Source organism: Manis pentadactyla, chromosome 13 (assembly GCF_030020395.1).
Source record: "Manis pentadactyla isolate mManPen7 chromosome 13, mManPen7.hap1, whole genome shotgun sequence".
NCBI lineage: Eukaryota > Metazoa > Chordata > Mammalia > Pholidota > Manidae > Manis > Manis pentadactyla.
Window position 1 is genome coordinate 4416154 of NC_080031.1, and position 17290 is coordinate 4433443.

The 17290-nt window shown below is 42.5% G+C and overlaps 1 protein-coding gene across 5 annotated transcripts in view; it reads left to right on the forward strand.

Moving 5' to 3' along the window:
• RNF214 (ring finger protein 214) overlaps positions 1-15408 on the forward strand; it is a 40951-nt gene extending 25543 nt beyond the window's left edge. For 2 of the 5 annotated variants that reach the window (XM_036919854.2, XM_036919856.2), the window contains exons 7-15: positions 10272-10368; positions 11424-11512; positions 12097-12187; positions 12369-12467; positions 12664-13040; positions 13172-13304; positions 13517-13621; positions 13894-13989; positions 14781-15408. In XM_036919854.2, coding sequence (XP_036775749.1) covers positions 10272-10368; positions 11424-11512; positions 12097-12187; positions 12369-12467; positions 12664-13040; positions 13172-13304; positions 13517-13621; positions 13894-13989; positions 14781-14846 — 1153 coding nt within the window. In that variant the 3' untranslated portion in view covers positions 14847-15408. Of the gene's footprint in view, positions 1-10271; positions 10369-11423; positions 11513-12096; positions 12188-12368; positions 12468-12663; positions 13041-13171; positions 13305-13501; positions 13622-13893; positions 13990-14780 lie in introns of all 5 variants that reach the window. The other 3 variants (XM_036919855.2, XM_036919857.2, XM_036919853.2) reach the window with 2 other exon arrangements.
• The last annotated feature ends 1882 nt before the right edge of the window (positions 15409-17290 follow it).

Here is a 17290-nt window from a genome sequence, read left to right on the forward strand (position 1 = left end):
GTGCCCAAATTTTTGCCCTTTCCGCCTTTTTAGCTTTTTATTACTGTGTAGTAAAAGTTCTTTGCACCCAACTTCAAGCTCTACTACAAAGCCACAGTAATCAAGACAATTTGGTACTGGCACAAGAACAGACCCACAGACCAGTGGAACAGAATAGAGTCCAGACATTAACCCAAACATATATGGTCAATTAATATACAATAAAGGAGCCATGGACATATAATGGGGAAATGACAGCCTCTTCAACAGCTGGTGTTGGCAAAACTGGACAGCTACATGTAAGAGAATGAAACTGGATCATTATCTAACCCCATACACAAAAGTAAATTCAAAATGGATCAAAGACCTGAATGTAAGTCATGAAACCATAAAACTCTTAGAAAAAAACATAGGCAAAAATCTCTTGGACATAAACATGAGCAATTTCTTCATGAACGTATCTCCCCAGGCAAGGGAAACAAAAGCAAAGATGAACAAGTGGGACTATATCAAGCTGAAAAGCTTCTGTACAGCAAAGGACACCATCAGTAGAACAAAAAGACATCCTACAGTATGGGAGAACATATTCATAGATGACAGATCCGATAAAGGATTGACATTCAAAATATATAAAGAGCTCACGCACCTCAAGAAACAGAAAGCAAATAATTCAATTAAAAAAATGGGCAGAGGATCTGAACAGACACTTCTCCAAAGAAGAAATTCAGATGGCCAACAGGCACGTGAAAAGATGCTCCACATCGTTAATCATCAGAGAAATGCAAATTAAAGCCACAATGAGATACCACCTCACACCAGTAAGGATGGCCGCTATCCAAAAGACAGACATCAACAAATGTTGGTGAGGATGTGGAGAAAGGGGAACCCTCCTACACTGCTGGTGGGAATGTAAATTAGTTCAACCATTGTGGAAAGCAGTATGGAGGTTCCTCAAAAAATTAAAAATAGAAATACCATTTGACCCAGTAATTCCACTTCTAGGAATTTACCCTAAGAATGCAGCAGTCCAGTTTGAAAAAGACATATTCCCCCCTATGTTTATCGCAGCACTATTTACAATAGCCAAGAAATGGAAGCAGCCTATGTGTCCATCAGTAGATGAATGGATAAAGAAGATGTGGTACATAAACACAATGGAATATTACTCAGCCATAAGAAGAAAACAAATCCTACCATTTGCAACAACATGGATGGAGCCAGAGGGTATTATGCTCAGTGAAATAAGCCAGGCAGAGAAAGACAGGTATCAAATGATTTCACTCATCTGTGAAGTATAAGAACAAAGAAAAAAACTGAAGGAACAAAACAGCAGCAGACTCACAGAACCCAAGAATGGACTAACAGTTACCAAGGGGAAAGGGACTGGGGAGGGTGGGTGGGAAGGGAGGGACAAGGGGGAAGAAGGGGCATTACGATTAGCACACATAATGAAGGGGTGGGGGGGACAAGGGGGAGGCAGTATATACAGAGAAGACAAGTAGTGATGCTATAGCATCTTACTACGCTGATGGACAGTGACTGTAATGGGGTATGTGGTGGGGACTTGATGATGGGGGAGTCTAGTAACCATAATGTCACTCATGTAATTGTAGATTAATGATACCAAAATAAAAATAATAAAATAAATACAAAATAAAAGTTCTTTGCATATCCAAATATAATCTGTTTGTCAGTTATATTCTGTAAAAATTTTCTTCCACTCTGACTTCGCTATTCAGTTTTTAATTGCATCTTTTGATGGGTACAAGTTTAATTTCAAGGATGTCTGATTTATCAAGTTTTCTTTTATACTGATTGCATTCTCTGTCCTGAGAAACATTTGCATACTCTGAAGTAGCAAAGATGTTCTCCTCTGTTTTCTTGTGGAACCTTTATCATTTTAGGTTTTACCTTTATGACTGTATCCATCTGAAGTTGATTTTTGTGCATGGTGAGAAGATGAGGTTGAGGTTCACTTTTTTCCATGTGGATATCTAGTTATTCCAGTACCATTTATTGAAGACTTTCCTTTCCCCATTGGATTGCTTGATACCTTAGTCAAAAGCCAGATGACATTATTAGTCATCTGTATAACTTGTGGGTCTATTCCTGAGTACTATTCTATTACATTGGTATACAGGCAGACCACATTTTATTGTTCTTTGCAGATAACGTGTTTTTTCCAGATTGAAGACTTATGGCAATCCTGTGTTGATCAGGGCTGTCAGCACCATTTTTTTAGCAGCATTTGTTTGCTTTGTATCTCTGCATCACATTTTGGTAGTTTCCCCAATATTTCAAAGTTTTTCTGTATTATATTTGTATGGTGGTCTGTGGTCAGTGATATTTTATGTTACTGTTGTAATTGTTTTGGGGTGCCAAAACCATGCCCATATAAGATGGCTGACGTAAGTGTGCATTCTGACAGTCCCACCAACCAGCTGTTCCCCATCTCTCCCCCTCCTCCAGCCCCACCACTCCCTGGACACGGTACTGAAACTAGTCCAATTAATGACCCTGTCGTGCCTCTGAGTGTTGGGGTGAAAGGAAGAGCTTCATGTCTCTCCCTTTAAATCAAAAGCCAGAAATGACTGAGTTGAGTGAGGAAGGCTGAGATCGGCGGAAAGCTAGGGCTCTTGAGCCAGTTAGCCAAGTTGTGAATGCAAAGGAGATACTATTGAAGGAAATTAGAAGTGCTTCTCCTATGAACACATGGATGATGAGAAAGCTGAACAGCCTAATTGCTGATATGGAGGAAGCGTTAGTGGTCTGGAAAGAAGATCAAATCCAGCATTAACATTCCCTTAAGCTAAACCCTAATCCAGAGCAAGGCGCCAACTCTTCAATTCTGTGAAGGCCGACAGAGGTGAAGAAGCTGCAGAGGAAAAGACAGAAACTAGCAGAGGTTGGTTCTTGAGGTTTGAGGGAAGAAGGCGTCTCCACCACAGAAAAGTGCAGGTGCAGCAGCAGGTGCTGACGGAGAAGCTGCAGCAGGTTCCCCAGGAGATCTGGCTGACATCACTCCCGAAGGCGGCTACACTGGACAGCAGATTCACAGTGTAGACGAACAGCTCCTGGAAGAAGATGCCGCCTAGGACTTTCATAGCTGGACAGGAGAGGTCAGTGCCCGGCTTCAAAGGACAGGCCGACTCTCCCGGGAGGGGCTAATGCAGCTGGCGGCTTTAAGCGGGATCCGTGCTCATTTGCCATTCCAAAGCTCCCAGGGCCCTTAAGAACTAGGCTGAATGTGCTCTGCCTGTGCTCTCTAAGTGGACAGCAAGGCCTGGATGGCAGCACATCTCTTTACAATACGGCTTCCTAAAGGTCTTAAGCACACTGTTGAGACCTGCTGCTCAGGAAAGAAGATTCCTTTCAAAGTTCTGCTGCTCATTGACAAGGCACTTGGTGACCCAAGAGCTCTGATGGAGATATATAATATTGTCTTCATGTTCTCGGATAAAGTAATCGGGAAATTTTCAGTCTTAATTGTAAGAAATTTAGAATTAACTGTTAGATTTTTAAAAACTAAAAAAGTTTTAAATACAATGTACATGCAATAAATGGTACTTATGTTAAATATTGATGAATTTTTATAAATAATCATGCATATAAACACAAATCAACCAAGGTATAGCATGTACCAGTAACTTAAAATGTTCCCTGTATTCCTTCTCCGTCACTGTCCTTCCTTCCCGCTGTTCCTAGGTGAACACTGATGTGCTTTCTGTCACCATACATTATACTTACCTTTTCTAGATATTTGTGTCTAGCTTCTTATACTCAGCATATCTTTGAGATTCATCTGTGATGTTGTGATGGGTGGGAAGTGTATCAATAGTTCATTCCTTTATTTTTAAGGCTGTTTGTTTTAGAGCAGTTTCGGATGTATAGCAACATGGAGAGGAAGGTGCAGAGCTTTCCAGTATACCTCCTACCCTGCACATGCACAGCCCCCTTACTATCAATATTACTTACCAGAATGGTACATTTTTTACCAGGGGTGAACCTACACTGGCACGTCATAATTATCAAAAGACCACAGTTTACCTTAGAGTTCACTGTTGGTGTTGTACATTCAGTGGGTTTGGACAAACGTGTAGTGGCATATATCCATAATTATGATACCATACAGGGTAGTTTCACTGTTTAAAAAATCCTCTGTGGTCTGCCTTCATTGGCTGTACCATTGCAGAAGGGCACTTATGGGTCTTTTTGGCAAGATAAATGGGGTTTTAGAAGAACAAAGAAGGTATTAAGAATTTGTGATATTTGTCTGTATGGTTATGAGTGGTTTTTCTCTCTCCTTCAGGGCCACAAACCTCCCCTGGTAGTTTAGGGTAGATTTTATTAGCATTCTCTCTCAGGAGCAGATCTGCCTTGAAAAAGAATTTATGATGGCCTTATTTCCCAGAAGTTGCTGCTTTTTAGTCAGATAAGGGAAGATCCCAGAAGGCTTTTTTCTGCATCTCTTGAATCTCAAATGTCTTCAGTCTAAAATAATCTTTATACCAACTGTGGGGTTCCAAGTGGTTTCCACAGTTGATTTGGTAATACAGTGCATTGGCAACTTGGAAAATTGGTTCAAAGTCATTCAGACCCTCCATGTGTATAATATATGGAGAATCACATTTGTTTATGTCACTGTTAATCTCATCAGAATAGTTCTTAAGTAGTGGGAAGCCTTCAAGCTCCAATGACCAGTAGGTTTTCCAAAATTCTAATTTTTTCAATTTAGATTTTATAGTTGGCAATAAATTCTGTCAGTTGTTTTCTTTCAAATAACAGGAATACTTCATTCATTTTCAAGAACATGTCTGCCAAATACTCGAGTTCAAATAACCACAGTTTGTCCATCAGCTGTTCTTTCAAGTAAATATGGTGTTTCTTAAAAAAAGAGGCTAGTTCAGCTCACAACTCAAACTGTCTCACAAGAGCTTTTCCTCAAGACAACCCTTATACTTTGGTAGGTAGCATTTCATGGAATAGAATAGTACAGAGATGTGTATTTAAGGGTCGAGATTTAATAAAATTAACTATTTTTTAGCTTCATCATGGATATCCTTAAGTAAAACTTAAAATTAAGCCATGAAATTAAAAAATATTATTCACCTTAGACTATGTGAACATCACTTGTGTTTGTTGCTGAGAATTCACACACGTCGTCTTTAATTAGTGCCAGTGCTAGCTGAAAAAAACGGAACAGCAAGTCCGACTACATCTATAGATTTGCCTGTTTGTACAGCAAAACTACAATTCTGCAGATGAGATCTTAGGTAAGTCTTCAATTTGCAGCAAAACCTTTAATTTGATGAGTTACTGTATTACTAGAAAGTGGTGCTGCCATGATTTATTTTACCAACTTTCATTCAGGAGGCCTACAGCCGTGTCAGCTGTACGGGGTTGTGCCTCTCGTGCCGTCCAGTAACCTAGCAGGCAAAGGCCCTCCTGGGGCTTTTTCATTTCCAGTCCGAAAGACTTTAACAGTTTCTAAGAGTTTTGAAGTCTTCATTACATCTGCATTTAGAATAATCAGTTCCATTTTTTTTTTATTCTAAATGATTGGTCTCAAAATGTTACCATAAGTTAAATGGCACAATATAGTTAGAAAATGACCTGTTGCTTAAGATGCAATAAGGTAAATTATGAACATCTATAAAGTCAAGAGAAAGGTGGCTTTTGTCATACTTTGGTTTCTTATTTACAATTTTGCCAAGTTTCCTTGGAGTAAGTTCTTTCCATCAGCAGATAACTCTAGGCCATTTGCATCTTTTATATAATCTTAAGATGTATACATTGCAGCTGTGGATTGAGAAAGTCTTCTAAGCTCCGCTTTTTGAGCCAGTGATAGATTTTGAAATATAAGAGAAAAATTACAAATAAATTTTCTTTTAGGAAAAATATTAAATTCTAAAATAATGCATTTTAGATATAAGTAAAATTGAGAAAGTTTTCCAAAAATTTAAAAAATACTATGGCAAAGCAAAGTAACAAAAAGTACTTGTTTCTGCCTGGATGCCTGGAGAACTTTGAAATTTGAATGATTTCTGGGCAATGAGATTGTAGAGATTATGTATAACTTTTTATTGAGCTGTTATAAACACAGTCTGATGATTATTTCTTTCCCTTCTTTTTCCTCCTCCTCCATTCTTCATATGTTGGGTGTTTTGTTCTGTGATCTTTCTAGGAGTGCTCCCATCTAGAGCAGTCTCTCTAAGATACCCTGTAGAGGTGGTTTGTGGGAGGCAAATTCCCTCAACTTTTGCTTGTCTGGGAATTGTTTAATCCCTCCTTCATATTTAAATGATAATCGTGCTGGATGCAGTATCCTTGGTTCAAGGCCCTTCTGTTTCATTGCATTAAATATATAATGCCATTCTCTTCTGGCCTGTAGGGTTTCTGTTGAGAAGTCTGATGATAGCCTGATGGGTTTTCCTTTGTAGGTGACCTTTTTACTCTTCTCTGGCTGCCTTTAATACTCTGTCCCTGTCCTTGATCTTTGCCCTTTTAATTATTATGTGTCTTGGTGTTGTCCTCTTTGGATCCCGTCTCTTGGGAGTTCTGTGTGCCTCTGTGGTCTGAGCAACTATTTCTTCCCCCAGTTTGGGGAAGTTCTCAGCAATTATTTCCTCAAAGACACTTTCTATCCCTTTTTCTCTCTCTTCTTCCTCTGGTACCCCTATAATGTGGATATTGTTCCTTTTGGATTGGTCACACAGTTCTCTTAATATTGTTTCATTCCTGGAGATCCTTTTATCTCTCTCTGCATCAGCTTCTATACGTTCCTGTATATGTATAACTTTTTTATGTAAATTTTTTTATTAAGGTATCATTGATACACAATCTTAAGAAAGTTTCACGTGAGTAACATTGTGGTTTCAACATTTGCCCATATTATCAAGTCCCCCTCACACCACACTGCAGACACTGTCCATCAGTGTAGCAAGATGTCACAGAGTCACTACTTGTCTCCTCTGAGCTACACTGTCTTCCCTGTGACCCCACACACACCATGTGGGTCAATCATAATATCATAATGCCCCTCAGTCCCTTTCTCCCTCCCTACCCACCCTCCCCAACCCCTTCCCTTTGGTAACCACTAGTCCCTTCTTGGAGTCTGTGAGTTTGCTGCTGTTTTATTCCTTCCGTTTTGCTTTATTGTTATATTCCACAAATGAGTGAAATCATTTCATACTTGTTCTTCTACACCTGGCTTAATTCACTGAGCATAATACCCTATAGCTCCATCCATGTTGCTGCAAATGGTAGGATTTGTTTCTTTCTTATGGCTGAATAATATTCCATTGTGTATAAGTACCACATCTTCTTTATCCATTCATCTACTGATGGACACTTAGGTTGCTTCCATATCTTGGCTATTGTAAATAGTGCTGCAATAAACATAGGGGTGCATATAACTCATTGAATCTGTGATCTTGTTTTCTTTGGGTAAATTCCTAGGAGTGGAATTCCTGGGTCAAATGGTATTTCTATTTTTAGTTTTTTGAGGAACCTCCATATTGCTTTCCACAATGGTTGAACTAATTTACATTCCCACCAGTAGTATAGGAGGGTTCCCCTTTCTCCGCATCCTCACCAGCATTTGTTGTTGCTTGTCTTTTGGATGTTGGCCATCCTAACTGGTGTGAGGTGATATCTCATTATGGTTTTAATTAGCATTTCCCTGATAATTAGCAGTGTGGAGCATCTTTTCATGTGCCTCTTGGCCATCTGAATTTCTTCTTTGGAGAAGTATCTGTTCATATCCTCCACCTGTATTTTAATAAGGTTATTTGTTTTTTGGATGTTGAGGCATATGAGTTATTTATGTATTTTGGATGTTAACCCGTTCTCAGATATGTCATTTACGAATATATTCTCCTATACTATAGGATGCCTTTTTGTTCTACTGATGGTGTCCTTTGCTGTATAGCTTTTTAGTTCAATGTAGTCCTATTCATTTTTGCTTTTGTTTCCCTTGCCCGAGGAGATGTGTTCAGAAAAAAAATTGCTCATGTTTGTATTCAAGAGATTTTTGCCTATGTTCTCTTCTAAGAGTTCTTTGGTTTCATGACTTACATTCAGGTCTTTGATCCATTTCAAGTTTACTTCTGTGTATGAAGTTAGACAATAATCCAGTTTCATTCTCTTACATGTAGCTGTGCAGTTTTGCCAACACCAGTTGTTGAAGAGGCTGTCATTTCCCCATTGTATACCCATGTACAGCATGTGTAACTAAAGAGAGCCATTAAAAGCATAACAGAAGTATCAAGAAGGAAAAAAATAGAGAGCTTAAATTATATCCTAAACCTACTATCTTAGAAAGTGCTGGAAACATTACAGGAGCATATATTCCATTAACCGTCAGAATGATGACATCATCACCTGTTGCAGAGCCTCAAAGAAATGCTCTCCAGACTCATTAAAGAGTGAGAATGAAGACAACACATAATTTCAGTGTTGTGGTCTATGTTTTGCCTCATAGACCAGGCCTTCAAAGGGTTTTGGGGACTGTGGACTGTGTCTTGCGAACTGCTGTTAGTCTAATCATTTTGTCCATACCTGTGGCTTCCACTGCTATCTCTGGTGGTTTGTGGACTCTCATCTGTATCCTTGGCCCACATTACAGCACCAAGTGCTGGACTTGTACGGCCACTGCCTGCTGAACTCCCTGGACTGCTTCCTCAGCTGGCCTCTGTCTTACTCTGTCGCCGTTGCACATGCTGTTTGTACTGCCCAGAATTTCCTTGTTCCTTTTGTTCACCTGGCAAACTACTGGGTTGTGAGCTGGGCATCTTTATGTCCCTAGGTTTTGGCAAAAGCCTAGATTACTGTGCTGCTCAAGAGATGTCGTTGAATACTCATGCCCAGTGTGTGTGTGTCTCTCTCTCTCTCCCCTCTCTCCCCTCTATCCCCCTTTCTCTCTACTTGATCTGTTTTTGGGACAGGGACTGAGTGCATCATTAATTAACCCCACACATATTTCACATTTTCTTGCGGTAAGAGAACTGTGATTCATATACTTTTTAACTTGAAGAATGTGTGTTATAGCAGGAAAACACAGCTTCCTTAAAACTTTTGTCTAAAGAATTATTAGAGAATTCTTCCTCTGGCAGGAAGTTAATTTGGGAAGGAGAACACCTGGAGACTAAGGAAGAAGGGCCCACTTAGTCGTTTCTATTACGTGAGTAGACATTGTCAGTAGAGGGGAGACTAATGTTAGTAAATCAGTGAATGAACACACACATGCATACCCATACTTTATCTGTGAAAAAGAGGGCAGGGATGTGTGGAAGATTGGGTCAAAGGAAAGAAGACGGTACCTCAAAAACTAATTAGGAGAATTGTTCCCTTTCCTATATGTAAGGCTACTAAAAAAACAGAAGAGAAATAAACTTGTTTCTTTCACTGAAGAAAAGTGGGAACGTTTTTCTGAAGATCTAACTCTTTCCAACCTTTTCTTCTTAGTTGCATTTCTTAAAATTCCAGTGAAAATAATTTAACATTTCCATATAATTCTGTCAGCTGATCTAGGCAATCATCCTGCTTTCAGCCATAGAACTTGCTATAATCAGGGGTAACATAGGGAATTTCTTTTGCAGGCTGTTTGGTCCTATGTAGGATGCGCAACTGTTCTACATTGTGGGAAATCCCTCAGTCTGGGGCAGACTGGGCAGTTGGCCACCCTAATCCTGAGTGTATATGTTACACTCTAGGAATGGGAGTGGGGGGGGGGGCATGGAAACCAATGGAAGTAAGTCCTGTGATATGAAGAGAACAGCTCTTCCTTTTGAGAAGTGTTTACACTAGCTAAGGAATAAGGAGATCAGCATGCCAGTGTCTGTGCTTGGTGGCACATAGTGACTGCTCCACTGGGGTGAGCATCAGGCACGAGTGAGCCCCCGTGTCTGGTCCTGCATTCTCAGTATCCATACCAAAAGGCAAGTTGGGAAATAAGAGGAATGCTGCAGGGATCCAGAGTCCTCTGTGGACAGAGAACGGTCTGCTTTCAGTGGTTTATGGCCTAAGTATGCTCTTCTTCCTGCTCTGGTCAGTCTTATTTTAGCAAATGGAAATGTGAACATTTTCACTTCGAAATGCAGGGCGTTTTTACAATTACAGACCACTTTAAACATTTTACCTATATAGTATATAGTATATATAAAGAGAGGCAATACTTGGTGTTAACACTTCCTGTACCATATGTGGCAGACCAGTTTTGGATTACTTTGCTTTGGTGCCCTTTAGCAATCTTGTCTTTCCCTCAGTCTTATTCTTGGTTTCTTTTCTTATAGAGAAGTTTGGGAAATGGAGCTGGATAGACTCAAGAATCAGGATGGCGAAATAAATCGGAACATTATGGAAGAGACAGAACGAGCCTGGAAGGCAGAGGTGAGAAGAGCCACCCCATCCGGAGCCTCAGTTCCGGGCTTCCAGATGACATAGCTCCTTTTCTTTTCTTTTCTTTTTTTTTTTTTTGAGAGGGCATCTCTCATATTTATTGATCAAATGGTTGTTAACAGTTGACAACAATAAAATTCTGTACAGGGGACCTGATGCACAATCATTAATCCACCCCAAGCCTAATTCTCATTAGTCTCTGATCTTCTGAAGCACAACGAACAAGTTCTTACATGGTGAACAAATTCTTACATAGTGAATAAGTTCTTACATGGTGAACAGTACAAGGGCAGTCATCACAGAAACTTTCGGTTTTGATCACGCATTATGAACTATAAACAATCAGGTCAAATATGAATATTCGTTTGATTTTTATACTTGACTTATACGAGAATCCCACATTTCTCCCTTATTATTATTATTATTATTATTATTTTTAATAGAATGCTGAAGTGGTAGGTAGATGCAAGATAAAGGTAGAAAACATAGTTTAGTGCTGTAAGAGGGCAAATGTAGATGATCAGGTCTGTGCCTATAGACTAAGTATTAATCCAAGCTAGACAAGGGCAACAAAACATCCACGGATGCAGAAGATTTCTCTCAAAATGGGGGGTGAGGTTCTAAGCCTCACCTCTGTTGATCCCCAGTTTCTCACCTGATGGTCCCCCTGCGACTGTGCCTGTCTTAGGTTGTTCCTCCCTTGCATAGTTCCTTTTTTTTGATCTGATAAACTCATTTTATTTTCTACTCTCTTCCCAAGAAGCAGTGCTAATATGTATTATATCACTTTTGGAGCATGCACCCGAAAGCTAAGCAGGGTTGGGCCTGGTTAGTACTTGGATGGGAACACACATACTAATTTACAAGTAATATAAAAAGTATGGAAAATGAAAGCCATTTGCAGATGACATACACTTTTGGTATAGTGTCATAGCCCTAAGCCGTGTAAGGATCATGCCATATGGCCCTCGTGTTCACGATCTAGCAGTGGCCTTGTGTATGGCAAATTAATAACGTATTTGAGCGTGTGCTGTGTGTCTCCTTAGATCCTGTCGCTGGAGAGTCGTAAAGAGTTGCTGGTCCTGAAGCTGGAAGAAGCAGAGAAGGAGGCAGAGCTGCGCCTTACTTACCTCAAGTGAGTGCCCCCCGCTCTAGAGTGTTGGCCCTGCCGGGCTTGTTGCACTTGGTTTTTCAGGCATTTGAGACCCGAGGTGAGGTAGCCCTGTGCCTGCCCTGGGGTCACAGGGACCTCAGGGCCATCTCTGCCTGTGCAGTAGTGACTGTTCAGTGATGTCTCCCCACATCTGAACTGCCTTGAGCTCTAATTCTTCTCTTCTACAGTTTCTTATTTTTATTGTATTTGTTCCAACTGGGTAAGCAGTTTCTCTTACGGTGTCAGAGCACAACAGACGTCGTTGGAGGTCTGTTTTCTTCTGTAGTCGTCTCTCCTCCCACCTCCTGCCATGGAACCCGGAAGGCCCCTGTGTCATTCACGGGCAGGCGCAAACCCTCTCCCTGCGGGCGGTCCTCTCTCTCCAGTGCTCCGCTTAAAAGGTGCTGGAGTGAAAGTGAGGCAAATGACTGAGAACCTCGGCTCTCTCTTGCACCTGGTCTGACCTCTTCTCTCTGGGCCCAGGAGCCAGCCACGGTTCTGTGATCTCAGAGACTTAGGAGTGGGTCTGTGTTTAATTCTTTAAATTCCTGTTGGTTTCTTGAAAGGTCAACTCCCCCAACACTAGAGACAGTTCGTTCCAAACAGGAGTGGGAGACAAGGCTGAATGGAGTTCGGATAATGAAGAAGAATGTTCGGGTAAGTGGTAGTGGGTGACCATGAGTCAGAGTTGGTCTGTGCAAGTGACTCCTAGGGAAAAGGAGGGGCCTCGTCACTGCCACCCGGGGCCCCTGCTGTTTTCGTGGCACCGAGTGGTACCCCGGAGAGGCCCACGTGGCTCACCGGTGAAGGGTAATCCCTTCCTTGCTCTCTTTTCCAGGACCAGTTTAATAGTCACATCCAGTTAGTGAGGAACGGGGCCAAGCTGAGCAGCCTTCCTCAGATCCCCACTCCTACTCTGCCTCCACCCCCGTCAGAGGTGAGGGTGCTCGCTGGGGGGAGTCTGCCTTTCTGTGTCGGTGGCACAGCCAATCTTTAACTGGTTCTTTTTATGAAGATGCTGGTTTTATTACTGGTTATAATGATTATTGGTATTACTTGGTGTAGGAGTTACTCGTTGATTTCCGCTCCAGCTCTCAGCTTTATCTTCTTCTTTTCTGTCTCCACCTCTGCAGACAGACTTCCTGCTCCAGGTGTTTCAGCCCAGCCCCTCTCTGGCTCCTCGGATGCCCTTCTCCATTGGGCAGGTCACAGTGCCCATGGTTATGCCCAGTGCAGACCCCCGCTCCTTGTCTTTCCCAGGCCTGAACCCTGCCCTGTCCCAGCCCAACCAGCCTTCCCCACCCCTTCCTGGCTCCCATGGGAGAAGTAGCCCTGGCTTGGGTCCCCTTGTTGGCCCCCACGGTCCACACATGCCCCCTGCCGCCTCCATCCCGCCTCCCCCAGGCTTGGGCGGTGTTAAGTCTTCTACTGAAAGTCCCAGGCCCCAACCAGTAGACAAACTGGAGAAGATCTTGGAGAAGCTGTTGACTCGGTTCCCACAATGCAATAAGTAAGTATCTTTAAGGGCTAATTTAAAAAAAGTTTGTCAGAGAGATGTTTATGGGCTCAGTAGGGGAGGTTTCATGGACATGCCCCATGAGCATAGTGTAGGCACCCTCCCTGGACATTCTTCTTCCTTAGGGCCCAGATGACCAACATTCTTCAGCAAATAAAGACGGCACGGACCACCATGGCAGGTCTGACCATGGAGGAACTGATCCAGTTGGTAGCCGCCCGGCTGGCAGAACATGAGCGGGTGGCAGCCGGTGCCCAGGTAGGAAGAGCTGCCTGGGGTGACTCGGAGCTGCCGAAATGATGGGGAAGGGGTTGACTTCAGAAAAACCTGGAGTGGGAAACAGCACTGTAGCCAGGGCTCTCCAGTCTGCTTTCTTCCTTTGCTGGCCTGGGAAATAAATTATTTCTTTTTGTGATACGCTCTGGTACTCAGACTCTGCTTCCATACTCTGACAGTGTTTCTGCCCACAGCCACTTGGTCGGATCCGGGCCTTGTTCCCTGCTCCACTGACCCAAATCAGTACCCCAATGTTCTTGCCTTCTGCCCAAGTTTCATATCCTGGAAGGTCTTCGCATGTAAGATTCTTTTTCTTTGAAAACTGGGATGTGGAGAAGCTGGGGGGAAGGAGGGAGCAGGGTTACAGGTAGAGTGCAGGAAAAAGCCACCATCTCATCAGCTGAGTTGTTGGCAGCCCCAGCTGGGAAAATGCAAGTACTTTCAGCAAGTCTGTATTTGGACTTTTATTTCTTTTGGTATAATGTCTTTTTGCTCCATGGAATCATGGACATGAAAGACAGGGAAACCCAGAGGTTCTTCCTGTTTTGACCACCCCTCCTCTGCTCTGCAGGCTCCAGCCGCCTGTAAGCTGTGTCTAATGTGCCAGAAGCTGGTCCAGCCCAGTGAGCTGCATCCAATGGCCTGTACCCATGTATTGCACAAGGAGGTGGGTACTACATACCTTCCTCGTTCTCCAGTTCTTTTTTTTTGACAGTTGAGATGATTTAATTTTCCCTGAACATTTTAATGTGTTGATGTTCATCATTAATATCTAAACATAAGGTTTTCAGTAAATTGTGGCTTACACATCAGCAGAATTCAGAATACTAGCGATTAGGATCTCCCAGTTTCCTCTCACCTCACTCCCCTTAGGGGACTGGATAAGCAGTTCATACTAGAGCACTGAGAGGTCACCTTCTGGGAAAACTGATACTAGGGTATACACATCTAACTGTTGTTTCAAACAGAGCATTGTCAAGAGACTTCGCTTAGGTGAGAGGAATGGAATTGGGAACCTGAATATGAGATTAATAACTCCATGAACAGACTAGCTTGAAGGCCTGTCTGTCAGAGGTCAGTCATCTTCACAAACTGACCAGCTATTCCTGTCTCTTACTATTACCAGGCAGAGTTAAGTCTCTGAGCGACAGGACGAGCCCTTCCCTATTTTGTTCATTTTCATTTTCCAGTGAAACTGAATTTACATCTAAATTCCTGGTCAGATCTCAGGGTGACGGGTAATCGGGAATGGAAGCTCAGCTCAGACTGAATGGATCATAGAAAGGCGCAGGGCACACCAGATACTCAGCAAGCAGCAGCCTCACACAATTATTAGCTTTTCTGTGAAAAGAACAGGTTCTGTTGCTCCTTAGACCTCCCGAACCTTAATGTCACTCTCTCCTCTCCTTCCCTCCATCTTTCCAGATAAACCTGAGATGTATCTTTCTTTCTTTCCAGTGTATCAAATTCTGGGCCCAGACCAACACAAATGACACTTGTCCCTTTTGTCCAACTCTTAAATGATGGACCTGACTGGGGAGGAAGAAGAGGAGAAACTGATGTGAACAGGAAGCGCGGGTTCAAGATTTCTAAAACTCTATATTTATACAGTGACCTATACTCATGCCATGTACATTTTTATTATATAGGTAATGTGTGTATAGAAAGTCTGTATTCAAATGTTCGTAAATGAGAGTATGTATATTATGCAGAAATGGTCTGTCCCCCTCACCTTGAAACTCCTTGGGGGGGATGCAGGTTGTAGGTAAGATGATGTTTAGTTTGCCCTTGAAATTATGATATTCTTGCCTAGGGTTGTTTTCAGATACAATACAAAACCATCTAGTAAGCTGCTGTTGCTCTAAGGCCATCCTGCTTTGATTTGGCTCAGCCTCTAGCCATTTTCTTAAGGCTTATTTATGCAGATTTGAACCCTGGTGCTCACCTGCTGTCCAGCCAGATGCCTTGCTTATGGAAAGCCTCCGGAAGCCTCCGTGTTGTTCTAGCCACTCTGCTCCGCATGGACACAATGGGACTGATTGAGGGGGAAAAATGTAACCCTAATGGTTTGACTTTTCATTGACTACTTTACTGTGTTAACGCTCATTATTTGCACATAGACGTTAGATTTACAGAATATTCTGTTTTACATCAGCAAAATTCACAGTCCAAGAATAACAACATAACCAGGTCCCCTTTCCCCCACCCCCCCACCCCCACCCCAAACTTCTGTCCACCCATCTCCTGGATAGTCATCTCTTCAGGAACTAGCACAACCCACAGGTCTTTCCTGGGCTGAGCCATCTCCTGCCGCCGCTGGCTTGGCTTCTGGTCAAGCTCTGACACACCGACCTGGTGAAGTCCCCTCCTCGTCCTTCTGGCCACTGTCAGCTTCTGGTCCCCTAACCAGCTAACCCCCCTCCCTGCTGACGGTTAAGGCAGTTGGTTCACCGCCAAGTCATTGGATGACCGTGGGTGAGCTCCAGGCAGGCACTGGGGTGAGGAAATGTCTGTGCACAATTACTTGCAGAATGATCTTGGGGTGCTGAGGTTTAACTTTTGAAGCAAGAAAACAATGGGGGACATGTTCCCTGTCCTGGGAAAAATGGAGACCAAAGGGATATGAGGAAGAGAGGCTGGATTTCAAGGTTAGAAGTCATTTGTTCTATAGATAGTCTGGAGCCGGATGGTTGTTCCTTTCTGCTTACTGAGCACCTCTGGTATTTAGGTCTAGACCTCAGAAAGCTGTAATAACTCTATTAGAGCTTAACTCTTCTCCTTCATCTTTACTCCTATAGGAAATGGCTTCAGTTCCCTTCTCTTGGAATTAAACAAGTAAAAACTAAGTGTTAAAGGAAAAATTAGTTCCATGGGAAGGACACCATTATATTACCAACAGCTGAATTTTTCCCATTCTGGGACCTGGAAATGCCTCCTGGCACTAGCAATATGTATCAGGGTAGCAGAGACTTCCTTTCAGATCCAATTAAATTCTTTCCCATTTTTGTTATTTTTTTCCTTGTCTTTTATCCTTGCCTATCAGCTCATGGAAATACTCTTTCTCTTCTCTTGCCCATGTTTATTGGCTAGCATGTTTAAGGAGCTGGACTTCCCAGGACCTCCTTGGCATCTTGTAGGGTGATTGAAATGGCCTGAGTACTCTCTTCTTAGAGGTCAGATGACCCACTTTCTTTGGTTAATGAAATGCTAATGTCTGCAGTTTGGTAGCCATCATGAACGGAAATGTGGTAAAATGGAAGACCAATGTTCTTCTCATTTGGGTGGGGTGTCGGGGAAGCCATTTTTTACCTTGTAATCTAAAGATTTTCTTTCCTTTCAACTTTGCAGCAGCCTTTGGGCCACTGCAGTATTTTTCAGCATCGCCTGAAAATTTAGAAAGCAGAAATGGGTATAAAGATTATTGTTTCCAACAAAATTTTGAAGCCAAAGGAGTAGAGAGAAAAAAAAGGAAGGAGTAGTGGGGCTTAACCTCTTCCCAGTACAAGTCCCTCAGAAGCCGGCTGGAGGACTCGTGCTTCGGGGAGCTGTGATGAGGGTGGGGGCCAGACAGTCGCTCTTTCCTCCTGAGATCCGCGGGAAAGCAGCACTTCGGGCTGCTGGTCCCTGCCCCCTTTCCCTCTGCCAACTAGCCTGAGGCGCTAGAAGCCATGCCACTGGGAAGGCCCCTAATGCAGTGGGGTGGAGACAGGACATTTTTCAGGAGGAGAATTTAAATGTAGAGATACATAATACATATTTTTACAAGCAAGAAGCTGTTGCCAAGTTTTTTTTATAGAGTTAATTGTTCAAGGGTAGAAAGGAAGTAACTGTAAAAGAAAAGTAAGTACAAGTTTTCTGTTGAAAAAAGTAATGGGACTTTCTAATGAAAGGCTTGGGTTTTATGTCCTAGGAAGAAGCCAGTTTTCCCAACATGGGTAGAAATTATAAAGGAGAATGTGGTGTTTTCA